General features: G+C 39.3%; 1 protein-coding gene across 12 annotated transcripts in view; it reads left to right on the top strand.

Annotated features, from left to right (window-relative positions):
* SOX5 (SRY-box transcription factor 5) overlaps positions 1 to 27,632 on the top strand; it is a 602,225-nt gene that overhangs the window by 545,126 nt on the left and 29,467 nt on the right. For 8 of the 12 annotated variants that reach the window (XM_055711618.1, XM_055711621.1, XM_055711620.1 and 5 more), the window contains 2 exons: positions 17,987 to 18,164; positions 23,035 to 23,207. In XM_055711618.1, coding sequence (XP_055567593.1) covers positions 17,987 to 18,164; positions 23,035 to 23,207 — 351 coding nt within the window. The remainder of the gene's footprint in view (positions 1 to 17,986; positions 18,165 to 23,034; positions 23,208 to 27,632) is intronic. The other 4 variants (XM_055711623.1, XM_055711617.1, XM_055711625.1 and 1 more) reach the window with 1 other exon arrangement.

Below are 27,632 nucleotides of genomic sequence, written 5' to 3'. Positions count from 1 at the left end.
AACTAGATATCTTCCTGATTCTACTTCAGGCAGATTGTTGACTTGAACTTCATTTTAGGTGAGTGCCCTGAGCAGCCCTGTTAACTTGGGTATATTTGTCTCCCTTTCCCTCATTTCTCTCTTTTGTACCATAGTGCAGAAGGTGAAAATTTATTCTGGGGAAATCTTGAGGAAAACACTAAGCTCCATTATGTGCATAGCTGCCTCGGCTTGCTTGCCACATCAAGCTATGACTATCGCAGAAGCCTGGCTGATAAGTGGACATACAGATTCCTTGTACCCTCAGAGCTGCCATTTTTGAACACATTAAAGGAAAGTATTTAATTTCAACTCCACAGATGACAGATGCATTGCTATTCAAATGCAGAAGAATATCGGTGTTTCTTCTTCGTAACACTTCTTTCTATTTAGTGGTATCAAACATTTTTGGAAACGAGCTAATTGTTTTTTGCACAGCACTGTAAAGTACTTCAGCTGTAAAGAGGGAAACTGTGTGATAAAGAATATTGATCATGGCTGTGTACAGGTGATCAAAGGGCTTGACTGCTTGTGTTAGATAGGGTCCTCTTCTCTTCAGGGAAAAGAATTTGGCCCCGTCTGAAGCTAACCCATTGCACATATTAGGCCTCATATACTAATGACAATTACTGTCCTCTTTATTGGTTGAAGAGCTCAGCAGCTGCTGAATGCCTATCCAAGCAGCAGGAAATTAAGGCATCCTTATTTTCATTAAAGTAGTGAGGTATTTTAGAGTGAAGAACAAGAGTTCTCATTAAAGTGACACAAGACGCACCATCCCTGCTAGAACATCAAAGCTATGTTTACAGAAGGTTTATCTCTGAGATTTGCAAAGCGCTTTTATTTTTGAGAATTTCTGTGTGGGACACGATTCTTTATATGCCATTGACTAAAAAAAAACAACCAAACAAACAAAAAAAACCCCGACTGTAAACTAATCTACTAAGCTTTTCAGCCCTAGAATAACCGTTAGCAGTAGAATATTATAAATCGGTAAATTCAAAACATTTTTCAGTGCTTACTTTTCCCAGTCACCTTGTCAATGCATTACACAGGTGAGAAATAGCCGTAAGATAACTGAGGAAAAGTTTACAGTGTGAGTAGAGTGATGTACAGGGAGCTGTAAATTGAGATCTCATCTGCCTTATCTGTGCTATGCTACTTCTTTAGCATCTCTGACTATTCTTAATGGAGGCCTTGTAGCTTATTATCTCTTTACCGGGAAGAGATAATAATATTAATTTTACTGCTCATGCTTTTAGTCCCAAATAGCAAAATGTGGAGTTGGTGACAGAATCTTTGAAACTGTTTTCTTCCTCCTTGCTCTTCTCACTGTACATGACATCCAGGCATATAAACAGTGACTTTTTAAACTATTTGCTGGAGCACAATGAAGTGGTGTGTATTAATGGAACTTCTTATGATGTCTTTCTAAAATGGAAAATGTGTTCTGAACAATAAAAACAATGTTAATAGCAGTGTCTAAAAACCAGCAGCAGTAGGGGCTTGCACGGCATTCTACCTGCCTCCCACCCCTCCCTACTTTCCTAAAAATAAATTAGATACATGGAGGGGTTCCTAGGATGCTTTTTCAGATTAACTCTCTGCTCTGTTTCCTAATATCTTGTGTCTCTGGCAGTAGTCTGTCTCTCAAGCAGAGTTGCCAGCCACTCAGCCCTTGTCAGGCTCAGTGGGCACGTTTTATAATGAAAACTCAGAAGAAAACATAACAAAAAGGGGGGAAAAAAACCCCTCTGAAATCTGTGATCACAGAACAAAAGCCAGATACACAAATTAAGCAAGATCACTGCATTTCTGAAAGGGAGGTCTTCAGAAATCAGGCAGGGAACAAAAGAGATGTAAAGCAAAACAGTAGTGACAATACACAATATGTGCCTCTTACTAGTTCACTACCATTCCTTGCCACTAGTGCCTTTCTTACCTGGCATGAATAGATAAAATACCCACGTTTTCCTTGGTGGAAAAGTTGGTGGAGTGGGCAGCAGGCAGTAATTTTCATTCTTTTTGGTTAAATGATCTACAGCCTTGACTTCATACAAGATACTACACCACACTATTACTTTCATGAGGCAGCTACTAAAGCCACCTTCAGCCACAGATCCCTCAGTGTTCAGGAACACTGGGACTTGGCACGTTTTTTTTCTGATCTGCATCTTATTCTACATCTTACTTAGAAATACCTAAGCATTGACTTCTGCAGAACCTTTCTGACGGAACTGCCCATCTAGTGTCACTTGAAACAAAGAGCTTGAATGAGAAAGAGCAGCATTTTGCAAGAAGAAACTGGAAGAGTCCCGAACAAGCAAACAGTGTCACAAAGTCAAGGTTTTTTAATGCCAGTGAGGTAGCTGTTGAGCTAATGTTGTCAGTTGTCCATGCCGTCTTAAGAATAACAGTAAAAGGCCTTTAGGAGAGCATGTTATCTGGAGTTGCATAATGGAACACGGAAAATTTAGATTTTTCTAGTTGCAGTGTGTTTTGTTGATCCTCCTCATGTTTGGGTGGATTTCTTCCGTGGGGAGAGTTGGAAAATGTTTAGGCAAGGGTCTTTCTATTGAGGAAAGGGAACAAACTGTGAGAGAAATATGTGTCGAGTTCATCTTGGCACATAGTTTTTCATGGGGAACTGCTTAGTATCACAGCACTGTAAAGACGAAGGACCAATATTAGCTCAAAGTTAAATATAGATAATAAACCAGACAGTTATGCCAATATGAGATGAATTTCTAGTTTCCTTCATGATATTAAATTTCTGTAAATTAAAGGTCATCCTTTATTCCAGAGATTTTATTTTTTAGACTCCAAGCTGTTAGACTCTCTAAATCTAGGAATGTGTTTATTCCAGGAGCACAGGCTTGTGCAAAATAATGGTACTGTAATAATGTCCCTGTTTCATGGATTAAGAGGCAGCTTGAAATGGAGCAGAGGACTCTCATTCTACCAGATCCTTCTAGGAAGGAGCCAGGTACTTCAGGAATTAAATCTTCCCTTTTGCAGCTTCAGCTTAAGTGTTTGGGTATTCTGCAGCATGTGTTATTAATCAAAAGTAAAGTGCATAGGCTGCATTGGCAAGGCTGTCTGCTGGACAGCAATGTAGCCGTCTTTTACCAAATGCAGAACTTCTTTTCAACACAGAAAATAAATTTCTGAGGTGATTTAATCAGATTTTAATGTGATCAGTCTAGCACCTTCCAGAAACTGCTTGCTTTGTCTGCAGAAGGGTGGTTTGCTTCTACGTACTAGGTTTGAAATTAGCTCCTCTTGACACATTCGGGCACAATGCAATTCAAACTAAGAATCAAATAAATATATTTTGCAGTAAGTATTCTTGTACCCACAGCTGAATCATTATCATTTAACAAGGGAGCTCTACAAATTTTTTAATCTGAAACATTGTAATCTGTAATCCCTGGCAGCTGTGGATAGCTGAAGAGAGGCAACATTTAGCAGCAGAATGGAGAATGCTGTTCAAATTCAAACAGACAGTTTCTTATAGTTTAGTATTAACTCTAGAGTTATATGAGTGCTTAGGAAATATTTCACTGAAGTTTCTCAGAACTACGCATTTGTTGTACAGAATGCAGTTTGAATTGTTTAATTCAAAACAAACTGGTACAAAAGAGGGTTTGAGAGAAATCATCTGGAAATTGTTACTTTAGAGTACTCAGATTTTTCAAAACAGCGTGGCTACATCTTGTGATTTTATAATGGATAGTTTCCTTACAGTTCCAGCTCCTGGAGTCATGTGAATATGTGAGAATCTCATTTGAACAAAAAGCTTCAGGCTGTCATGGCTGAAACTTATAGATGGGTATAAATTTATCTCAAAGGCTTATAAAAAAGCTAACAAGATGAATCAATGAGTTACTATTTTAATCAAGTGGGATTAATTTTCAGTCTCGAATCATAGAAGACTTCATGTTGGCAGTTCTGCTGAGGCATAAATATTTCTCAGCAGAATTAGACTTTTTACCATAGTATCTCCCAGTAAGTGGTTCAGTAGTGTCCAGAGAGAACATTTGAGAGCATCCAAAGAACATCAGAGGCAGGCAAGCTGATACAACAAACCATTTTGGTTTTTGATATAATTTAACAGGATTTAATATATGAAACAAATTTAAAATTTTGATCTTGATCATGTGCCTTTATCCACTAATGCTGCCAGACTATGAATTAAAATGTGTACTTTTAGTACTACTGAATGAGTTTAGTTTCTATTTGTTTGTTTCCAGTTGCTACATTTTTCTCTGCTGCTTTTAAAGGAAATATAAGCTAATGCCGTGACTGGAATCTCTGGGGGGGGAAAAAAATAAGAAAAAAGTCTTTGATAAAATATTGCTTGGTATCTTGGCATGCGGAGTGCACGGAGGAGAAGATGTCTGTAATGGAAACTCTGGAGGGAAGGCTTTTCCGTTTCCAGTAAGGTTCCAGAAAGAATACAACTTTGGGCATTTCAAAAGTTATTAGTATTTCTTAAACTTTTTTGAGTAGATGTGCCAGCACCTGCTAGTAGATTCAAAATAAGGGGCCATTTCAAAAAGCTATGTGTGTATGGAGATGTAGCACATGGGTTCGTACAGGCTTTCAGCTGACATGCCAGGCAGTGACATGTCACGTCATGAATCAGCCACATCGTGTTACGTGATTTCAAGCTAACAGAACACAACAGGAGTTACATAGTGACAAACACAACCCAACATGACATATCCATGGGAAAATTGGCACAAAAAGCTTCTTAAAGTTGAGTTTCAGGGGTACATTTATTCATCTCCAAAATGCTCCAGAGAAAAATATGAAGCAGTGTACCGGAAAAGGGGGTAAAGTAGTGATGGGATTACTAAAGCAGCTTTAATTCAGTGTACAATTAGGAAGAAAACATATCTATATAACAATTCTGGAGAGTGGTTTTGTTTTGTTAGGTTCTTGTGAATTTCTTTCTTTCCAAAGGTAGCGCTCTCAGGGCTGCAGTCATTCCAGGTCAGTGATTACTTTTATCTTTAGCCATGCTAAGAGCTGTATAGACTTCAGGTTACAGCTGTAAGTTAATATATTTTGAATTTAGCTGTTGGTTGCCTCAGTAAATCTTGAGTCCTTGTAGTCTAAACTCTGGGGGTTTTCTGCTTTCCTTGCAGATCAGAGTGACCCCCTTTTGTGCCCATTTCCAATATTCTTAGTCTTCTATGAAGTTATCTTCGTTCCCTTTCTGGGTACTCCTATCCTAGTTTCTGATGTCCACTGAAAATAGTGTCTGCAATTAAAACTCTGTGATGAATTAATTCATCTTTGTTTGCATATGATTCATCATAAATGTGCAGATAGCCTGTGCTTTCAACATTCTCTGTAAAAGGCACAGACCTAATTTGGGGTCAGGGAAATTCAACACATACATTTGGCTGAGAAGCGCATGTCAAGTAGCATTTTGTACATGATAGCAGAAATTAAAATGATGTCACATGACTGTTTGCCCACTACATTTCATGTCTGGATTTACAGTTCTTGATTTCACAGCCTTCAGAATATCAGTTTCTCTACACAAAATGAGTCTTCCCAGTGAATTGCAGCTTATAGGCAGAATGATGTGGTGGTGTAGTACCCAGGAGATTCACTATTGTACCAAACAACTAAAGTTTACTGGGGCTAGTGGGTGAGGAAGGCAACAGCCACATCATTTTGGCTAGCCTAAGTGAGAAAATAGCGTAGGTATTCAGAGGCCTGCAGAGCAGAACAAACTGAATAGATACTTTCGCTTCTGTCTTCGTTTTAAAATGAGCAAGATGCTGCAGCAGTGCCAGAAGTAGTGAAGCCTAGTTTCATTTGTGACCTCTCACAATACATATTGGACTCTCACTGGAAGTGTAGAATACCTCTTACCGGGGGTAGGTAAACTGTGTGGTAAGCACTGCAGTGCCTTACTTAAAGTGTGGGTAAGCACTGGAGTCTTCTCCTTAGGGGAGAGGCAAGAGCATTCTCCTGCCCTACCCCGTTGCCCCTCTACACAGGTGATGTGGGACCTTTGAGGTCTGCATCGAACCTGATGGAGGTTGGCTGGTATGCTCAAAAGGTCTATAGAGGTGAAGACTGCCAAACGTGCATACATGCACACAGACCTCATGTGCACACACACACATGCACACACACCGACTAATTTTGAGGCTAAAAATAATCTCACATTTCAACAACTCTCTGGGGTTTTATCGGCATGACATCTGAAATTCCAAATGGATGCAATATGTCTTGCTACTGCTTTTCCCGTGCTGTTGTTCTTCACCCCCAAATGATTACAGTTCAGTGCTGGGTGGAAGGATTCCCATGATAGTATCATTTGGGACTCACTTTGTAAATTGCTCTGGGCTCAAACAGAGCAAAATAATGCTATATAAATATATGTTATTACTGGTGAAGCAATAAAATTATCTTATGCTTACCAAGTATCCTAGTGTCTTGTCTTGACTGTAATTAACTGGTGACATACATGTTGAGTCAGTCCTCTAGGATTTGTGCCCAGAATAAGTCACAAAAACATAGCAGCTCTAGTACAGGAGAAAAGGATGAAGGGAGCTTTTTTTTTTTTTTTCTCCCTTTTTCCTCTTCTGGATAAGATATAAAACTGCCCAGAGCTGGCCCTGTTCAGAAATAGTGAATCAGCCTCTTGGAATTTTTTTTAAGTTGTCAACTTCCCTCTCATATACTTCTGTGAAGACAAAGAATGTCTTAACATCTATATTGAAGTCATCATTAAAATAAAAGGAGATCTGTAGACATCAGCTATAAGTCATCAAGAAATAGCTTGTGGGTAACCTTTGACACAATTGAACCTACTTGAAATGAGCTAGGGCTGGATTCATTGCCTTTAGTGAGGCCGGTGGGTGGACTAAAGGTCTTCTCTCCCTCTCTCCATCTCTTACAGTGTTAGCTTCTGGGAGGTGAATGTGTTCTGGCTGAGTGATGGAAATGCATTTGGATGTGTTCTTAAATAGACATTTGTTTTATGTCTGAAAAGAATAGGCCAATCTTAACAGTGTGATGCTGGGGCTATTTGAAAGGTATTTTTTAAGGCAGTTGTCTTCTTTCAGCTTTATAAAAAACTATTTTAACCAATTGTTTAGGCTTGAGTAACAGCATGGAATATCTATTGTGTATGGATGCATGCATGTTCTACAGAATTAATAGTAGATAAAAATCTGCCTAATTTTACATAATAGATTTTTGGCATTCTTGTGATCTGACTTCAAATTCATGCTGAGTTTCTACAGTATAACAGAAATACTAGTTTGCAGTTGTTAATTTTAATTTCTAAGATGCTAGGTTTTAAAAGGAGCTGAAAGTGTTCAGCATCTCATGGGGACAAACTATGAGTCTTACTAATGAATCTAGCAATTAGTGGTTCATTGTGCCTGCCAGCAATTTGGCCCAGATACCGGTCCTGATGGTGATTTCATTTTTGCTGGTGTGAATCAGGAATAGGATCTGAAGTCTATTCACCAAGGGGGGCTGAATACTTCTTCAACACTGTTCTGCTTGTAATCTGCATTCAGTACTGACAGCAGCAAATAAAAAAAAAAGAAACTACAATATATTTCAATTTTAATTATGATTATTATGGTTGATTAATATGTTCATTAGGGTAATTATATAATATCAATAGTACTTATTAAACTTAAAGGGTTGTAAATGATGGTGTCCCCATGCAGTTAGATAAACATATATATGATTCTATGACTCTGTGATTCTATGATGTATGCCCAGTTTTCATAGAAGAAACCCTTTTCATAGATGAAAGGATGTATTTTCTCCAGCTTTGTGAGTATTGAGATGAAGGAGGTGGCCCTTTACTTTCTGTAGCCATTTGCACTTGTGCAGAACACTAAAATTTATATTTGGCTATATTTTATCATAACTTCGTCAAGATGTTAGTGACCATGTGCAGAAGATTAGATAATGAGTGACTCATTCAACTTCATGGGGAAAGTTTGTTGGAAAGTCAGGAATTAAACCTGAGTGTCTTTGACATGACCCAAGAAAAAAAGGCATGACTGTGGCGTAGGAAAAGGAACAACCCTTCTCAACAGGCATACACTCAAGTAGTTAACCCCATGTATGCGATTATGGATAGGGTATAAATATTAAAGAAATTCTTCTTCTGTGAGTGTGGTACTCAATGATGGAGCATGTGTTTGCTTTGAACATTCCCTACAGTATGTTAAACTCCCTTCAGTTTCTGGAACTGCTGATTAGATTTCATCTTACCGCTAAAAGGAGATGAAATGATAGAGTATCCAGCAAGACAGAGTTGTAAAATCATTTTGATTTTAGTGTTCTGGGATGTTGTTAATAACACGCAAACATTAAAGATGGATGAGTTTTGTGTTGATAGTTTCCCTCTGAAAAGCTATTAGTTGGAAAAACAAATTGTCAAGCAGGTCATATCTACAGTTACAAAACATATTTTGACATTTTCCTTACAATTGTATCTGGAAATAAAACCAGTGCATGTTATCTTTGTACTACTTATTTGCAGTGCTGCATACATTGCTGCCTCTTTTAGTGAAAACTCTACGTAGAATACATAGAGATATCCAAAGTCAGAGAAAGCACAGGTGGTTTTTGAAGAGGAATTTCATAGCCCAATGCCAGTTGTCCAAGCTGTTTGAAATCTCTTTTCTTTCAAGCTCTTTTGACTTGTTTCTTCTCAAGTTTTCAACAGCTGGGGTTTTTTTGGTTTTGTTTTGTCTTTTTTCCCCCTGAATCTTAGAATCCGTGCAGCATCTTTGCTTCTCCTGCCTGACCACAGCAGGAGGAGGGGTCTGTTGCTAATTTGTTTTGATACGGTACACTTTGGTCTGTATTCTTTTTGAAATTAATTCCTTTTGCAGGTGTGGGGTTAGAGGTGGTGGTGTGCTCCCAGCGAAGGTGTCATCCACCACAGAGAGGAGGTGGGAGGCTTTGATCAGTGTGGCTTCTGTTTTCTTGTTGTTCATTTAAAATGTACCAGTTTGTAATGCTGTTTGGCTTTGCAGGTCCTTGTTTTATTTCCTTCCAAGTCCTTCCCTGTCCTTTCAGGTTTTGTTGTTTTCATTGCTGTGCATTCTGCTTAACATTTACTGAGGTTTATTCATTGGAAGGTGGTGACTCCCAAGTTTGATTTAGGCAGTGAGCAAAATCTAGTCTAATGTCTATGGCCATTTTTTAAACAGCCTTGTTATGAGTGGGAGAATACATTATTAAGGACACAACACCACATGTTTAGACTTCTGGGTTTTATACGGACAGAGTTATGTTGCAAAGATATTTAAAAAAAAAAAAAAAATCTAACCAAAACCCAAGCTACGAGGCATCATGCTTCAGGGCATGGGCCACTCCAGTTGCTACCCAGCACAAGTTCAGGAATATATGCCACAGATCAAACTGTCTGACAAGTATTTTTTTCTTGCAACTTCTTTTGAAGCAGCTGGACATTTTAGAAGGTTTAGTTCAGTATCAAAAAAATACCCAAAAACATTGGTCTGAGTAAGAGTGGCAATTGATCTGCTCTTCCTTATGAGTCAGCTGTTTACTCACGGTGTGAGGTTAGGCAAATCATTTAGCCACTTTGTGCCTTATTCATCCCATTTATAAAATAAGGCAAAAACTGTCAGAGTAATTATGAGCTTTATTAATTCATATTCCTTTGGTACACTGGAGAAGTGATTATTTTTTTCCCCTCACATTTCAGTGGGGGTCAGTTAGGAACAAGCATTCTTTCTGGAAAGAATCCTTTCTGCTCCTGTCCCCCACAATTTTGTGATCCTCTCTAATGATTTTTACCTCATGTAAAGTGATTTGCATGGTTAAAAGCATGAAAAATCAGTTGTTGTCTTCCCCTGAAGATTTGCAGTATCTGCGTCAATCCCCGCTGACCTGCGCCTAAGTCACTCTTCCTGCTTAGCAGCTGACTTGAGCCTTCTTAGAGAAGTGCTTCATTAATAGCATTATACCAAATAAATAGGTACATCAGTGATGTGAGAAATACAGCTGAACAATAGATATTAGAAACAAAAAGCTAACCACAGGACCCAAGTTTGTGATGCAGTATGGACTAGCAGAATCCCAAGTGGCTGGTCTCTCTGCACTGGCTCATATTTTATCTTTACTCAAGATGGACCATTCTCATTTCAGGCCAAACCTCCAAACCTGGCAGGATTTTCTCAGAGTGAGCATCACTGAAGTTTTTTTGTAAATGCGGCTACAGCGTTAAATTTTCACTCACTCAGAGATGCAGAATGAGAAGGAGCTTTTTCATTATGAGGTGCAAGAAATGCTAAAAGCTCTTTGTTCCTGCAGTGCTATACTGAAAATCCACATACTGGGTCCTAAGCAGTGTGCTGAGCAGCTCTCTCTTCTGCTTGTTTCAGTCTAACAGAAGAGAAAATGCCCAAACAGCAGAATTATGGTGATAGCAGTGAGTAAGTTACTTTTGTGTGGATGAAAATGAATGTTTGACGTTTGGATCTGGTTTGGGATAAGCATCCATAAGTTGTCAGGTTTCCCTAGAGGTTGGTGTGACTGGAAACTCATGATCAAGCAAAAATAGCCTACAAATCTCATACCAGCCGTTTTCCTCAAACACATTGTGCTGTTTGTCTGTGGAGATTACCAGGAGACTTCACAAGGATGGTGGGTGTTTTAGCAGTCCAAAGCCAGCCAGAAGCTGCAAGTATGGTTTGGAGGATGCTTCTCTGAGGATTTGTGAAACTAAATGAATGAATTTTGGGTAAACACATACCAGTCTGCTCATTTTGCTAAGCTGCATGCCCTGGTGTATTTGTTGGCCAAACAGCCTGGCTTGTGCTCCGCGAGATCCCAAAGGGCTAGGTCCCAGTGTGGCACTTGTCTTTCCTGAAGACTTGTAAGGAGTTGCTTTTAGGGTTTTGTGTGCAGAGGTATCACCAGCTGCTACATGAAATTAAGGCCTTTGTGCCAGATCATCGTTGGATGTAGACTCTGAAAACAAGTTATGTAGCTTTCTCCACAGGCACCACTTTTAGGCTGCCCTGCAGCTGAAATAGTCCACACTGCCACATCTGAGCTAGCTGGAGGATGAAAATGATCCTAGACTTGTTTGGCACTTGGTCCTCTGTTTTTCAGCATCTGTATTCTGTGACTCAGAGTAGAGCAATACTACAGAGTAAGTACTGTGCACCAGATAAAAAGGTTGTGGGGAGGAGGGGAAGGCAACCAGCTCCTAGGGCCTTCCATGTTTATAGACAGGTCATTTTGCACACTCCTCTTTGTTCTTCATATATCTGTTTTTGAATCCTGTGTACAACCTCGGGAAACAACAATGCTAAACACAAAGGGAAAAACCACCCAGCAGCCCTCTTACGTTACTGTGACAACATGTGGACTAGACAAAGTCAAAGCTTGGGGTTTCCAGGGCAGCAAATTAGTCTTTGTAACTGCAGACTTCTTGCCTGGCAGCTAGGCTTCCTGTAAAGAGAAATTAAATGGGAAGAATTTAGTGATCTTTCTGAGAGGACAAAGTGCCCAGAGAATATTCTCGCTGAGAGCCCCTGGTGTTGTAAAAAGGGACTGGGGAAAAATGCTGTGTGCTCCTGGTGCTACAAAACAGTTTTAAGTTGGTGTGTTCCTGCAGCAGTTTTCCCCATGAACAGGAATGGAGTCTGTGCAAGAATACTCCCAGTATATAAATCAGAATTTGGGAGTAATTTGTTGTTTGAGTAGTCCTATAAAGAAGCAGACGGAGAGCAAAAAGAATATTTGTCCCAAGTACAACGCAGCTCAGTTCTCCACTTTGACTCTTATGAATATGAGTATTTGGGCAATATCAGTAAAGTCTGGAAGTTCTAACTTTGGGTTGGGTGACGTGCAGAAAGTCTCCACCTTCTGAGAGCAACGTGTTCAGGAAAATATTCTCCGCAAAGCAACACCAATGAAGAACCCTGCTCTGGGTATAGGTAGAAATTCAGGCTGAGATGTTTCTGCAGCCATCACAGAAGGAAAAGTCTGTGCACTTTGCAGGATCAGAAAGAAAGAAGACAGTTCTTCCTAATATTTGCCCTCTGCTTTGTCAGTGGAGCCTTTTCCTTTCTAACTGGTCTAGTTGTACCGTGTGCTTTGGCATTCAAAGTCATGGGCAAGAGTAGGATAAACTGACTTCTCTGAACCTAAAGAATAATTCTGTTGTGTTGATTATCATATCATAACCAAGATGCCTGTTTTTATGTCTCCATCTCTCTTTCTGTGTAGTTAGAGAAATCTCCACCTTTGCAGGAAGGGACACATTATTCTTAATCAAAACTTGAGAATGTGGCAGGAGGAGGTACAGCTGCAGATGAGCATTATCTAATTCACCCATCCTGTCATGTGAACATCCCTGCTTAATTTAATACAATTATTTCATCAGTGAGGATAATATCAGCAGCATGACTCATTTATACAACATGTTTCACAACTGCCTTTACCTCTCGGCTTCTTATTATCACTACTGATAATTTCATCATGAGTGGCTTCAGAGGAAGGGGAGGGGATGTGAAGGAAGCTGCCAGTATCTTTGTGTGAGTGTATGGACAACTGTAGTCTTGAGGGACAATGATGCCAAAGGATTTTCTTCGGGTATACACTGTTGCACCTCGGTTTCTGCTACTTTTTGGTTAGACATTGCAGGATGAACATGAGACTGAATGGATAAGCCGCTGACTGGCTGTATTGTTCAGTGGGCAACAATAATCATTGTCTTCTGCCCCAGACACGCCAGTAAGTGCTCCATATTTTGCATTTCTCTTGAAATGAAGATCTCCACAAAACAGAACCAGAAGGGGGGAATGAGGCTTTGTTTCTGGTGAGGTGGCAGAGGTATTGTTTTAGAACCCCCATCTCCAGCTTCTTATTATTAACTCATTTGGCTGCAATTTGTACTGTCAAGGTCATTTAAATAGGCAGCAAGATGTGGTGAATGTGTTCCCAGAGGTCATGAAAAGCCTCTTTAGTAGAGCATGCTAGTCTGTGCTTATGCCAGGTCATTTAAGCACGTTTGTGTTGCCAGTCAGATGATACACAGAGCAGTTCATGATTTTGTAATAAACTGTGCAACCTGGACCTTCAGTGGGTGCCACAGTGGGATACACTAAATGACAGTACAATAATTCAGTAACTGTATTTTAGTAGTATACTAATGTTTAAAAGAAGTAAAAGGAAGTGAGATTATGAAATCCAAATTAATTGTCTGGGTTCTTACGCACACACACCCTTTTTTTCTTTGAGACTGGTTCATTCATCTGGGCTATCAGTCTTTTATTCAGCTCTTGGTGTTGAAATAGGGCCATTTTTAATAAACGGTTTAGAGAGATTCTCAAAATCAGATTTTATTCCCTTCTTTTCCCATATCCATTCTCCACAGAGATAAATTAACCTTTTATCTTAGGAGGAAGTAAATAGAGACAGCATGATTGAAAGATTAGAAAAGACACCATTTCAGCTACTATTTGCAACATTGGTGACTCTGACTCAGAATTCCTGGGTCTGTCTGAAACTCTGCTGCTACGTTACTGTGTGACTGTGACCAAATCCTTTCCTTTTCTCTCTCTTTCATTTTTTCCTCCCATATTAATAAGCACTTTGTGTTTACCTAGCATTTTACCTTTTCAAAGGACCATACAAACCTTACAAAAGCAGTGTGATGCCCCCTCCACTTACCAGCAGTATTTCTATTTAAATGTTGCTTGTCAGACACTTATATTTGGAGATTTCCAGTGTCTGATGCTTAAATATGAAATCTCAAACTTTTACAAATCCAGATTGAGTGAAGCTACAAAATACAGCTCTTGAATATTTTGTTTACCCCCCAAATTCTGGTGTAGATGAAGGGATCTTCTTTCTTCCCTCCTATGTCTAGAGATCAGCTGAGAAAAAAATCCAGAGCAAATCAAGGGTTTAAAGTTCCTCAGGCTTCATAGTTTTGGTTAATAACAGTCTTCCAATCCTGGCAAGCAAACAACCAGCTCTCCCTAAAATAGTGACTATTCTGACACTGCTGTAATGTAGGGTGTGGGAATCTCTTTACCAGTGCTTTGCTTGTGCTGTGGGTACTTCATTTTATTAGCCCTCTATTGTGTGTTTTCGCTTATGCTTTATTCTCTACATTTTTTTTTTTGTGAATGTGTGTTTTGTTTTGTTAGACAAATGCGCTACTTTAAAGGAAACATTTCATAACCTTTAATCAAGATCATATTTTACTTTCATCACATCTGAGTTTATATTATTACAAGCCTTTTGGGTCTTAACATCCTCTGGTCTAAGCATTAATCGTTTTGGGTGATACATAAATAAATGTTTGACTTTGTTTAACTCTCTAAAAAATATTGGCTTGACAAAAAAAAAACACCTTATCAATGACATCTTAGAATAACTGCATGTCAAAAAAAGGCAGGGACCAATCAATACAGAGCTTTTTCTTAAAAATGAAGTGCAGCGTGTAGTTCTAGATTCTGTGATCCCACTGTATAAAATCAAATCTTCTGGCTGTTGAAAGATACCATCTACCTGGAGTGAACATGCTGCATCTTTTTTTTTTTCTTTTTATTACTTTTATTTGCCCTAGCTGGCATGCTGCACTTATACACAGCCTTGATATAACTGAGAGTGAAGCCTGCTAAATCTGTAATGTGGCAGGATGTTAGCCGGGAGATTTTATAGTTAAAGGTAGGCCAACACCTAATTCTTCTCATGGTTACACAGGTGCAAATCAATAATGAAGACAGTACAGTTCTTGATTTAAACTGGAAGACTAGAGAATTTTGAATTTATGTCTGCAGATAAGAAAAAGAGTAAAATGGCACACTGAGTATAAGAGTTAAGATCCTAACAGTCATCTTCACACTTAACACAATTGTATATTATTACCTGTCTCCCAGATATTTTTTAGACACCCATGGAATAAATCAGTGTAGTTCCACTGCAGTAAAGGAAATGACTTAAATTATTATCAACTCATGATCCAGTGTAGGATTTCTAAACTCTCTGACTGAATTTTTAATGCATTTGACTTCCAGCGAGGAATTGAGAATGCTCTTTGAAATAACAGAAGCAAAAATGTTATGAAGACTGAACAGTGAAGTAATATAATTTTGTAAATACATATAATAGCTGAAAATTGTTTACTTATCCTCCTTTATGAGAAGCAAGCTTCTGTGACCTCTGATTAATTTACCATTAGCCTGAACACACAATGAAAGTGAATGAAGGGGCAATTTGGAATGACATTTATCAGCTCTGGAACTGTCGACTTCTATTATTTCCACAAGGCCTTATACTACTTGGCTCCAGAGAAAGCTGTGCTGACTTGAATGAAGAAGAGCATTCTTACTACCAAGAATAGTTACAGTGCAGACAGCTTCATTGCTTGATGGAAAAAAAAACCCACCTCCCCCCATTTCTAACTTGCGTTAAATGAGACCAAACCCAATGTTTTGTAGTGGACTTGCACAAGACCTTGCCTTCATACCAGGCTAAAAAATGGGAACAGAAGAACTGAGGAAAGGGAGAAGGAGCAAAAGAAAGGAAGGAAACTAACTTTATAGGGACAGGATAGCTGAGGCATTGAGTCAAAAGGACAAGATTGGAAAAAACCTTTCAGCATGAAGAGACAGGCTGGAATCCAGGCTGACTTTGCAGTGAGTGAGAGCCATTCCCATCAGGGACTGTTGCTGCTCTGCCTGAGGTGCTGCTCTCGGTTAGATTTGCAGTGGCCAGAAAGCACGGTGCAGCTTTTACTACCATATCTGAAACTAATCAGTCCCTTTTGTTGAGACTTACAACAGAGGTCAAGAATTGAATATACGAGGAATGTGTTCAGTCCCTCTTGGATGGAACCAAAACAAGTCTGTGGGCAGGTTTGCTTTGCTTCTGATACTGTCTTCCAAACAGATGACTTTGCTCTTCAGGGATCCTTGTCTGGCACAGGGTCGCTGTGTTTGATTGGTTTGTTGGCTAGTTTGTACTTACACTTTTATGCAACTATCTCAGTACTGATTTCACAACCTCATAGTTGAACTGTTGTGGGACTTTATCTTTTTTTTTAATTGAAATTGGTGGAACAGCAGAGCAAGTCCCCTTCCGTTTGGCTAGTAGGTTAATCCATTTTATTCTAACACAGATGGATTTGTATTTCTGTAAGGTGTCAATTCCTTCTTTAAAAGTCAAATGCTGGTTGAACTGGGTGACATTTTTAACCCCAAGGCTTGAAACTCCTAGAAGATCAACAGAACTCTGCCTTTTAGGTGCCTAAGTCACTTCTGAGAATACAGAATACAGGCTCCTAAGGCGATTTTATGCAATGATTTCGCCCCCCTCCCCCCTTTATTTTATGCACAAGTTGCACCTAGGACAGCTTAAATACCACTTTAAAGATGACAACTTTGTCCACAATGTTCCTGGTATGTTTGTCTGCTAAGCTTTAATTTAACTGTGACTTAATAGAAAAGCGTAGAAATAATCAGATATAACAAAAGTGCTTTTCTCAGAGCTTGTTTCTTTAAGGTAATGGGAAAGTTACATGACAGTGCTTTGCAGAATTGTCCTGTGTTTGGAGACGTACCCTCTACATCATACTTCCACAAGGGACAGCAACTATAAAATCCCTTCTTTACGGCAGCACACCACCCTCTGTGGAAAAGAATCAGGTGTTATATGATAGTAGTTACAGACACCTTAGTGGTAACAGTAAAACACTCAAACATTATGAGTCTAATTCCAGTCAGCTTTGCATTGCTGTAAGTCAGGAATAATTCTATAAAACTGAATGTACTTACAACTTAGGGATATCGGAATCGGCGGCTTCAGTGCCTACAGCCGAAACCCAGTTGTGTGATGTAACACTTCCTGCAGGTAAAGGATGGCTTTCCTAAGCCGCAGTGTCAGAGGAGAGCTAAGCTAATATGAGGTGGTTGGATCTAATACCATATCCATTAATTCTGGTCATTTAAAAGTCAGTTAAAACTGAAATATCCCCCTTATTGAAAAGCTTTTTCTCCCTTCTCTGTTGTCTTTTCCTTATTGTATTTTATTTTGGTCAAAGAGAAATGCATGACTTAGAATTTTAATGTGTTTTATAGCACTTTCTGTTACTCTGTGTAATCAAGCCAGGTTCAGGAATAATTCCAGTTACCCTGCAAAAAATGTCACCCAATTTTTCTGTTTTTGCATAATAGTAATTACTGAAATCTTAAAGTCTGGATCTGCAAAAGATGAAAAAATCTAGGGGCTTTTGCAGAATTATCCAGGCTATTGTTTCAAATTCTGTGGAAAGAAAGGACAAGTTCTTACTGCTCTCCTTTTGTGGTGGAAAAGATGTATTTATTTCCTGTAATTTTGTGCTTGGAATTCTAAGCCTGGGAAGTTCAGAGGAAATTATAAATTAAAAAAAAACAAAAACAAAAACAAAAAAAACCCCAACAAAACCAAAAAAAACCCAACACCCAAACCCACAAAACAAAAGGTCAACAAAATAACCCAACTGAAAACCCATTCACTCAAACACATTTGCCCAGTTTGGGTGGTGCTGGTTGAATTTTAAGTGAAAATGCTCTTCAGTTCTTATTTAAATCATCTATATCAAGTTTAAAATAAAATAACAAAAATTGTAACTGTAAAATTCCTCTTGATTTTACTAAAAGAAGCTGGTATCTTGATATGAATAATTTCATCAGAGACAATTACTACATTGTGCAAATGGAAGATGTTCTCTGATCATGCTGTGCTAATTTTCCAGTTTATCAGTCATTTCACTTCCAAACTGGAATGGCAAGACAGTATCACATTTGATTTTAATATACATCTTACAACCTTTCAGGTTTAGGAGTTCATATGAGCTGAAAACAGCTGGTTTTGCTTGGACAGTGTTGTGCCAACAGAAGTTTTTTAATAACATTCTTTTCTCTTGTGCTCGTCATAGGATGAAGTGGCCCAGCCTCTGAACCTTTCAGCCAAACCCAAGACATCTGATGGCAAGTCTCCCACATCACCCACCTCTCCTCATATGCCAACTCTGAGAATAAATAGCGGGGCCAGTTCATTGAAGTCCTCCGTGCCAGCAACATTAGCTAGTCCTTCGGCCAGAGCTAACACAATAGGTAAGCTCAATTTTGTTTGTCCTTCCTCACAGTGATTAATAGGTATTAAGGGAAAGTGGACGTTTATTAGCCAGTGCCAGACAGCAGTCCATGAGCTGTCACAGGTTGACCATAGTGCAACATTTATTGATGGCAATGAAGAAACTCCCACAGATTTGCCATTTTAGGCCAAGCATTGTAACTTTTGCAGACTCAGAAAGCAAAAACCTGTGTTATTCCAGACACTGCTTTATCAATAAAAGTTAAATAATGCTGTTTGTTTAATGGTATACATTAAAGACAGCGACCTGTCTAATGACAGCCATTAAAGACCCATGATATTGTACTGACATCTAAAAGTGATAGAGAAACTTAAAAAAAACTCCCTTTAAGTTAAAAGTCTATATACGCAAATACATCTTTGCGAAATTACAGAGTTACTCCTTAGTCCACTAAAAAGCTGCATGGAATGTTATTTTACCTGAGTCTAATGAGCAAAACAATCCCCAGGTTCATTCAAAAAGCTGAGTTTGATGTTGTATGTTGCAAAAAGTTTTGACTGGCTGTTTTTCACATTGTTCCAGAAAATAGTGTTAATTCTTCCTCCTGCCAAAATTGCCTCTTTGCCTAAAGACCGTCAAAATGGTAACAGTTGTAGTGGTGATTTTACAGGTCTGATGTGTATGCTCTTTGTGTGTATACATAAAATGTGTACACCCCCATTCTTCATCCTTGTAACTGAAACATTTTATTCCATGAAGTGATTGGATATAACTTGAATTAAGATTTCAGCATGCAAATCAAGCTCTGTTTAGGGAGTTGAGGGAGGCAGATGGTTGTACCTTTGCTGCTGTGTGTCTTATTGCTTCTAAAAACATCCCCTGCTGGCGACTTTCAGGGACGGCACAAAAAACCAAAAGAAGCCATAGGTCAAACCTATCAGAACATGTTTCTGCTACATCTCAGTGCTATGTAGTAAGGTCTTTTTGTGTCCCTATGGGTCTCTCCCAAACTCATTGTAGTCCACATTCTACTTACATAGACACCGGGAAGACCCATAGTTATGTCCAAAGATCAAACCAGATCTAGCTTCCACTGTATTACTCTCCCACTGTGCGTACATGATTATTGCTAATATTGATGAGAATTATGTATGTCAGTCAGAGAATATGCATCTATGCCTTTTAGAAAAGAACATAACTTTATTTAGTATGACATGGTACAATTAGATAAATATTTTGCAAATATCACATTATTAATTGTTAACCCATGTATTATTATTAATCCTATACTCTTTAACTGTGGTAGGTAACGATGAATTTCATCTTTAATTTGCCTGGCCCTACCGCTCTCCATGTACAATGCATCGAGTTTCATGTTTTTCACATTAAATTTTTTGTCGTTAATAGAGTGAGCATCACATTTAGATGTGGAATTAAGCACCTGACCTGCATCTCAGTGGCAGAACATCTCTTGTTCTCTCCTCTCCAATCTTCTTTCCCTACACACCTGATAGTTTTTCATAGGTTTGAGACCCCTGCAATTTACTTCTTTTAACAAGATGCAGATTTTGGAATGCTGTACCTGTAATGAGTGATAATGTAATTGGATAAAAGCTGTGAGGATGAATGGAGCTTTAAAGGTCACTCTTGTAAGAAGAACTAATGTGTTATACCATTAATAAACCATGGAAAACTGTGGAGCAAAAGATAACATACTTAAGTTATTGTTAATGACATAGAGTTCACTGCTGTATATCTCTCAGCTACAAATATAGAAAGTGACTTTTCGAGGCTGCTGAGCGGTATCACTCTGTGTACTGTATATATAAGATAAGCAGTGTTTAACTGGTGCAGGAGCTGTATGGACATAGTCTACTTCTAACAAAGGTTTATCCTTTAATGGAGGACTAGAAGAACAAAATGCTTGTGAACACTACAGAGTCTTTTCCAGCTAACTGCTGGGTCAGATCCAACCAAAGCTACAGCGACTAAAAATCACGATCATGTTGAAACCATTTTGTGATTTTAAACAAATGAGCATAAAATTTCAAGTCAGACTCCAGTAGGAGCTATGCCGCAAAATATTTCGAGAGCATTTTTAGCAATACTAAGGTCCCTAAAAATGGTAGAGAAGCTGGATCACTTTTATCTTGAGAGATTAATCCCTCTACAGAAAGTCACTGGGAAACATGCTGTCATTTCCCAGGTAGTTACTTTCCAGCATTTGAATGACTGGAGCTGTCAACGCAAGGCACAAGTTGTCTGTCCTAGGTATGCACAGTCCACCTTGCTGGGATGCATTTGAGCTGTCACTTTTCACTGCCACTAACTCCAAATTAAAACTGTTCTCTGAAAGCAATTCTTCAAGCTACTTGGTTCCCATGGCATGGAGAAAGGCTCAGGTATTGTTCAGTTGTCTTTGGAGGACGTAAACTTGCAGCCTCTCATGATTAACAGTATAGCTGCATTCAGGCATACAGATATGTAGTCCTTTTCTAGAGCTATCCTTAGAGCGTATAAATTATGCCACAGACTGAGCAGTCACAAATGTCGTGGCTTCATGTATGACTTTAAATCCAAGCATTTCTTTTTGGGAACAGGCATATGTCCGTGTACTAAAAACAGAAACAACTTCTCTCTGCCCTTTGCCATTATCTGCAACATCTCTATGCTAGTTTGGCAATCCTTGTAACTAAGTGCATTTTATGTAATGCAGTTCCCCTCTCTGTCAATAATTCACCACCTACCCTAAACAACAATAATTTACATTCAACTCGCTTCTATATTAATCATTTCCCTGCACACCAGCATCTTGGCAGCTACTGAAAAACATAAGGAGTGCTTGCTTTTATTCACTGTCATGTGCCAAACTGTCTCAAAGATAGCAGTATTCAGGAAAAGCCAAATAGTCTGGAGAAGGGCGTGAATTCCAGTTCCTAGGCAAATCCGGCTGTATTACAGATTGGAAGTATTATACCTAGCCTAATCAAGAGCAGCAATACTACTGTTTGTTTGTTTGTTTGCTTCCTTTTTAATTTATTCTGACTACATGCAAGCTTTATCAGTAACAGATGTAAAGTGGGGAAGAAACCAAGCAAGTTGATAAAATGGAAGTAAAAAAAAAAAATCAGCTGGTAGCAATGTGCTGGTACAGGTTGTATCCTTCCTTATGCTGGGAAGGCTGGAATTACTGGAATTCCATTGGCTGGGAGTTGCTGAACTGGGTCATTTGAGAAAAGCAATGTTGATGAAGTTATTTCATATAAAACTCTCTGGATTTGGGGCTATTTAGCCAAAAGCTAACTGTTAGCACAATTAACAACTGTCAAACCGCACAGAAATTTTTCTTTCTAGAGTTTTTGCGCGCCAAGGAAGACGGAAATACCAGTCCCATTCTGTCTGCAGCCTAAAAAAACAACAATAAAAACCCAAACCAAACTAGAATCCTGACAGCAGCACAGCACTGAACTAATCTGACATCAGCTTCTTCCCCTGAAATGTTTTAAGCAGCAAGACAATGTCCTACGTTTTTTGGCAATCAGTGGATCAGATAGAAGAGTCTAGCAATACAACAAGGATGTGTAATCTGACATGATTAGACAAGGCTCTTTAGGAACAGAACATTCATAATTGAGACAAAGAAAGAGTATTAATAACACTTTCCTAACACGGCAGTTAGCCATTTTATATTTCCTTTCTTTAATCTTAGTGTTTTTCAACAAATCATGGGATTTAATAGCGTGTTTTGGCAGATTAGAGGATTTATGGCCCAGATGTTTTTTGTTCTAAAAATGGATTAGGGTGTAAAGTTTGCTGGAATCCATGGAACATGTTGAGGCAAGCCGGTCATTTTGTGTGTGATTAGTGCCTGCCTTCTGTCTCACAGTCCCTCCATCTGTCACAATTCACCAATGGATCTGGTTAGATTTAGCCTCATGTCACAAACAGAAGTCCCTTTTCTGGGCAATTTCATATTACAGATTCATTTTATGCCGTTTTTATGCCCTAGTTAAAAGACAGAAAGAAGTGTGTGCGTGCGCACGCGTGTGGGGATGTGGAGAGGGGGAGGGAGATTGATAGATATTAGCCTCTCCTTTAATGTTTGAAAAATAGACTGGGGCTTGGAGTCTCCCATCAGTATTCTATCCTACAAATCACATGCAGATCATAATAAGTATAATCTACAGTACGCTAAAGGAAAAAAATGACAAAGTGTCACATTTAAAATTAAATAGTATTAGCTGTGCTGGTGATGCTTGTAACATTTTAAAAGGAAATAATTCAGTGACTACTAAGGCTAAGCCCTAGGCTGTGAATTTGCAGCAAAACAGTGGACATTTGACCTACTATTAGCAGCTTGAATAGGAGTGGGAATGTAGGTCCGTGTAGCTATGGTTTCTTATACATTTCTGAATGACAGGTGGTGGTGGGGAGCATTTAGTGGATGAGGTTTCTCTTTCCAGCCATTATGCATTTCATATCTATAGCAAAGCACCGCCACCTGTGGTTTATTTTAATGTATTCACAAGTTTTAAGAAGGGGAAGAATGAAATGGTCTATTTTTAAGAGTTTGGGGATTGCTGGCATGATCAAAGCTTCCCCAAGCTCTTATCCAGTTACATCCTGCTCCATACAAACCACAGGGCTGACCTCTGCAGCATCAGGGAAATAATGAAACTAATGGGATCAAATATCAGGATGATGATTTTGGCGCTGAGGTTTCTCATGCTTTCTATCCAGGTGGCTCTGTCATAACAATAACAGAATTACAAAGCATGGGTGGGTTTCTGGGCGCTGCCTTTTAACTCTTTCTCGTTGATAATGATAAACCAATGGTGCATTTCATTGATGAAAGCTAAAGTGTTTTCTTATAACTTTCTTTTTTTAAGATATCCTTTCTTCTATCACGTCGTCAGGTTATTTAAATGACCACGATGCTGTTACCAAGGCAATCCAGGAGGCCCGACAGATGAAGGAGCAACTTCGGAGGGAACAACAGGTGCTGGATGGGAAGGTGGCCGTTGTGAATAGCCTGGGTCTCAATAACTGCAGGACAGACAAGGTGAGTTTCCAAGATTCCCTTTGCAAAGGGTCAAAGATCGTATTTGGCTCTCCCTGCAGATACATAGTCAGGTTCTTTGTCTTTTTTTTTTTTCCCTCCTTTTTCGTGCTCTATTTTCTTCTTCCCTGTTTTTAAACAGAACAGTTGCTTCTTTCAAAAAATGTAAAAAGTAAACCGAGAACCACAACCAAAAGATGACATGAGAGAGAGAGAGAGAGACCTAGAGACCCCTGGGGGAGAGTGGGGAGGAGGCAGAGATAGTTAAAGCCCTCACAAGACCTTTGGAGGCCACTAATTCTGTGTTCCAGCCTGTCAGCGTGTATTATGAGAAGGTGAACTTGGAAATCTTTGGGTCTAAGTGGAAATCTTGCTTTATGAAAATGCTTACATGTGTTTGTGAGATGAGCTGGATTTGAAAATATTCAAGCTTCTTTAGGAATATAAGCTTTGCTGATACTCAGGCTCAGCTTCTGGGTATTTAGCCTTGTGAGGTTGTCATATGTGATATTTTGTGACCATTGCAATGTAGCTCTGTCATGTCATGTTAGATGACTTAACAAAATTGAAAAAATGAAGAATTGACAACACAAACTGTACCAAATATTTGCAGTGAAACTTAGGGGCAGCAGAATGTATGGGCCTTACCACCTCTGCTTTTGAACTGGCCTGCGAAGCTGTGCTGTAACAAAACACTGACAAAGTAAATATTCTCTAGTAAAATTTGTATGTACTGCAAATGTTGCGTATGTCAAAGTGGTTGTGATTTGCTGCTTTTCTCTGGAAATACCTGATGTCTTTCCATGTATTACCCTGGCTTACGGAGGATAAATAGACCTGCCAGTACTTGCTGCCACATTTATAGTAAGCTGTCCTTACAATACTGCCACCTAAGATATACATCCAGACTCCTGTGTGTGTCTCAACATCATATGCTTAGCAAGACTTTTTCCTCAATTCCTCTCTTCCCCTGCAATATTTTCTAAGGTGTTACAGCCTTTGTCGTGCAGTACAACAAAGATGACTGTTGTTGCATTTGGTGTAAACTGAATTTTATTGAAACTGCTTCTAGTGGCTTTTCACTGTAAGGCCTTGTGTGAATCACTGAGGTAGGCAGATAAATAGAATGAATAAAAATGATCAGCTATTCAGCAGAAACTTGAAAGTCAGTCATCCTAGGAAGCTCGTGAGTCAAACAATATTGTCCAGAATGAGCAGATTGCTAATTTGGATAGCTTTCCATTTTCCCTGTTTTTAGATGGAGTTTGATCAATAAGCTGTGAGAAGCCAGCAGTCTGGGTAATGAATGTTAAATGTACATGTGAGTCTCTCACTACTGTACTTTTTTCATCAGTCTACCCTGGGTGTAAGTGATGTAGAAATGACTCCCAATTTCATGCACTTTCTTGAGAGGAAGGGGAAGGAAAAAAGAAAAAGAGGTCAGTGTAATAGGTATCTGGCAGTACATACAATCTCTCTTAGAAGAATAAGAGTGCTGGTATGGGGCGAGAGAAAGAAAGAGAGGAGGGATGGAGCATGTTTACGGCATTTCACATAGAAGAGTACCAGAAGGGAAAAGGGAAAAGCAGAGTGTCAGATATAAGAAGAAGTGATCACAAGCACAAAGGAATTTATATTCAAATATTTAAGCATTCTTGAAAGGATGCTCGGAGCAGAAATTTCTTTTCTCTGCTCCCCATGTAGAAATGACTTTAACACTCAGCCAGATGCTAATGCAAAGTGACTCAAGCTATTCCTCGCAAGCATAGCTAAATTGCCGTTATTTGTTAAGCGCATTGAATTCAGCTGTGGATACAGCAGTTGGTTGCATTCAGAAAGCATCTGTACCCTTTTTTTTCCTTTTTTTTTTTCCTTTTTTTTTTTTTTTTTTTTTTAATCCTCCAAAGCAGAGACAACTCTACCTATCTCCCCCCTCTCCTCCCTTGTGCTGGCTGGGAATTGTCAAGTGACAACCGACCAAATCCTTTTGGACAGGAAGCCTTCATCCTGAGTTCTATATACTTGCAAAGCAGGCCTTGTGGTTGGATCAGGAAGCCCATTAAAAGCACTTTGATGGTATGGAAATTCATCTTCATGAAGCACCCAGGCCCCTAAGCAGCATGCTGTTTAGCTGTGGTTACAGATCAGTCATTCACATCGGAGGGCAGTAATTGTGCTGACGGCTTGTTCGGCAATGGAAGTACATAAAATAATCCCAGGCCCTCCACCATGGCATTGCGAGTTAATCTTCTTTAATACAGATCAGCTGTTGTTCTAACACATGACTTTATGCTGGCTCTAGTGACTCTGCACAGCCTTTTGATTAAGTAACAGGAGTGGAACCATCTGCATTCACTTTATTCTGTTACTTTCCTATTGTTGGGATTCTCCTTACCCCTTCTGTTTTCACTTCTCACTCTCAACCCCAGTTGAAGTTTATTTTCCTCTCTAATTCATGCCTCCTGGTGGGCTCATGGGGGGCAGAGAGGAGTTCTTTTACAAGGTAGCAGGAAGAAAAAATTGTTTGCTCAATTGAAAGTTTTTGTAAAGCGACTGTAGAGTTTGGGGGTTTTCATACAATAAATGCCAACATTTTATCAGGATGCAATGTTTTATATTATTATTTTATTTTTATTTTGGTTTATTTTATTTTATTTTGGTTTATTTTATTTTTAAAGTGACAGGAGACAGGAAAGAAAATAACCAAGTCTGAGCTCTCCTAGACTATAATGGCATTTGAGCTGCTGAGGTGACCACTTGGCTGCTAAGCACTAGTTAAGAAGTTGCAATTTTTAACGTGTAGGGTCTCCTGAGCATTCTCTTGCATTTGATCCAACAAAGGAAAAAATGCAGGCTGTAAAGTTTATGTACTGTTGTCCTTTCCCACATATGCTCTAGGCCATCCACTGACTAACCAGGTATGAAATTCAGACCCAGACAAACCCCCCAACTTTTCTAAAGTTTTTGTCTGATCTAGAACTTTTTTCTCTTACTAAGAGCAAGATTTCAGAGGAAGGCAAGTGCTGCCATTCTGATTGAAATTTTATTTTGGTTTTCCTTGTTTTCAAGGGAAAGAAAAAGAGGTGGTTGAGATGGTGGGTAGTGAGAAATAGAGTGCTACAGTGTTGCAACCGAGGGTTTTCCTTCAGAAGCTCAGAGTCCTGCCAGGGGACTGAGAGGCAGCCCCCTGAATGAGCTTTTGGTATGTTACAGTCACTCATTACGGAGTTAAAAGAGGGTTAGCTTAATGTAGTTATGCGTCCGTGGGCACAGTTGTACTTAGAAATGTACTTTATGTCTATAGTTATGTATAGAAGAAAGACACTCTTTCCTGTAGAGTGATCTCAGTCTTTGTAGGCAACAAACACTTGCCTGGGGATATCCCAAATTTTCCTGCCTTTTCTGCAGTGGCTAGTGTGGTTATGGAGACCTGGGATTCTCGGAGACCTGTTCAGTTTTTTGTGCCGTTGTTTCTGCAGCCTGCCAGTGAAGGCAGGCTCTGTGCAGTTCTGAACACGTATGTTAAGCTCGTGGTAGGGATTTTCTGCCAGGGGTAGCTGGGCAGGCTCAGGGCTGGAAGTCACCTTTGTGAGTCTCTGCTAAAGCTCCTTGGGGCTTTTCACCACACATGTACATGACCTGTTATCTGGCTTGTGTTCCCAGATGGGTTGATCCCTGTGGACAGCCAGACCTGCCAGCTGTAAGGCAGTAGTCAGACAGGAATTTTGTGGAATTGGGGAGAAACTGTATAAAAGGAGTCATAAATGAGAAAAGATTTTAAAAAATGGTTAGGATTATTTGGGTGAGTCACTTTATGGGCATCCAACTTGGACCGTCTTGAGGGATTTGATTTTCAGAGGATTACAGTAAAAACTATGAGCATCATGCTGAACATGGATTTTACTAAAACCTATTTTAATTGCAAATGCAATAAAACATATTTTTACATTGCTTTTCTTGGAAACATTTCCATGTATAAATGAGAAGTGTGTGTATATGTTTTTCTGGTTTCTTGGAAACCCAGGAGCATAGTTTTATTTGTAATTGTCATCTACAGTTAATTATAGCTTGATATGTACTATACATATACAATGCTACCTTTTATACATGTACCTTTAGAGTGCAGATTGTCATCTAGTGCAAACACCACAACGGGCAACATCAGCAAGTGGACTGTGGTCTGTTTGTTCAGCCCCAAAACTGCCTGTTCCTCTGCAAAGGAGATGTACACAAACACAAAGAGCCAGCATGTGTGTGCGTGCATACAAGCCTACAGCGTGCTCTTTCAGAGATACACAGCACAAACATTCACCGAGCTAGCCAGTAATTTTCCGACTGTAGTCAGACTCTCAAGCATTTGTGTACGTACCCTGATAACTGTAAAAATGAGGAAGGGGGAACACAAGCAAGCATTTGAGCATGTGTCTG

This window comes from Falco cherrug, chromosome 5 (assembly GCF_023634085.1).
Source record: "Falco cherrug isolate bFalChe1 chromosome 5, bFalChe1.pri, whole genome shotgun sequence".
NCBI classification, from domain to species: Eukaryota; Metazoa; Chordata; class Aves; order Falconiformes; family Falconidae; genus Falco; species Falco cherrug.
Note: the sequence above shows the minus strand (reverse complement) of the source record. Positions and strands in the feature narration are given on the sequence as shown.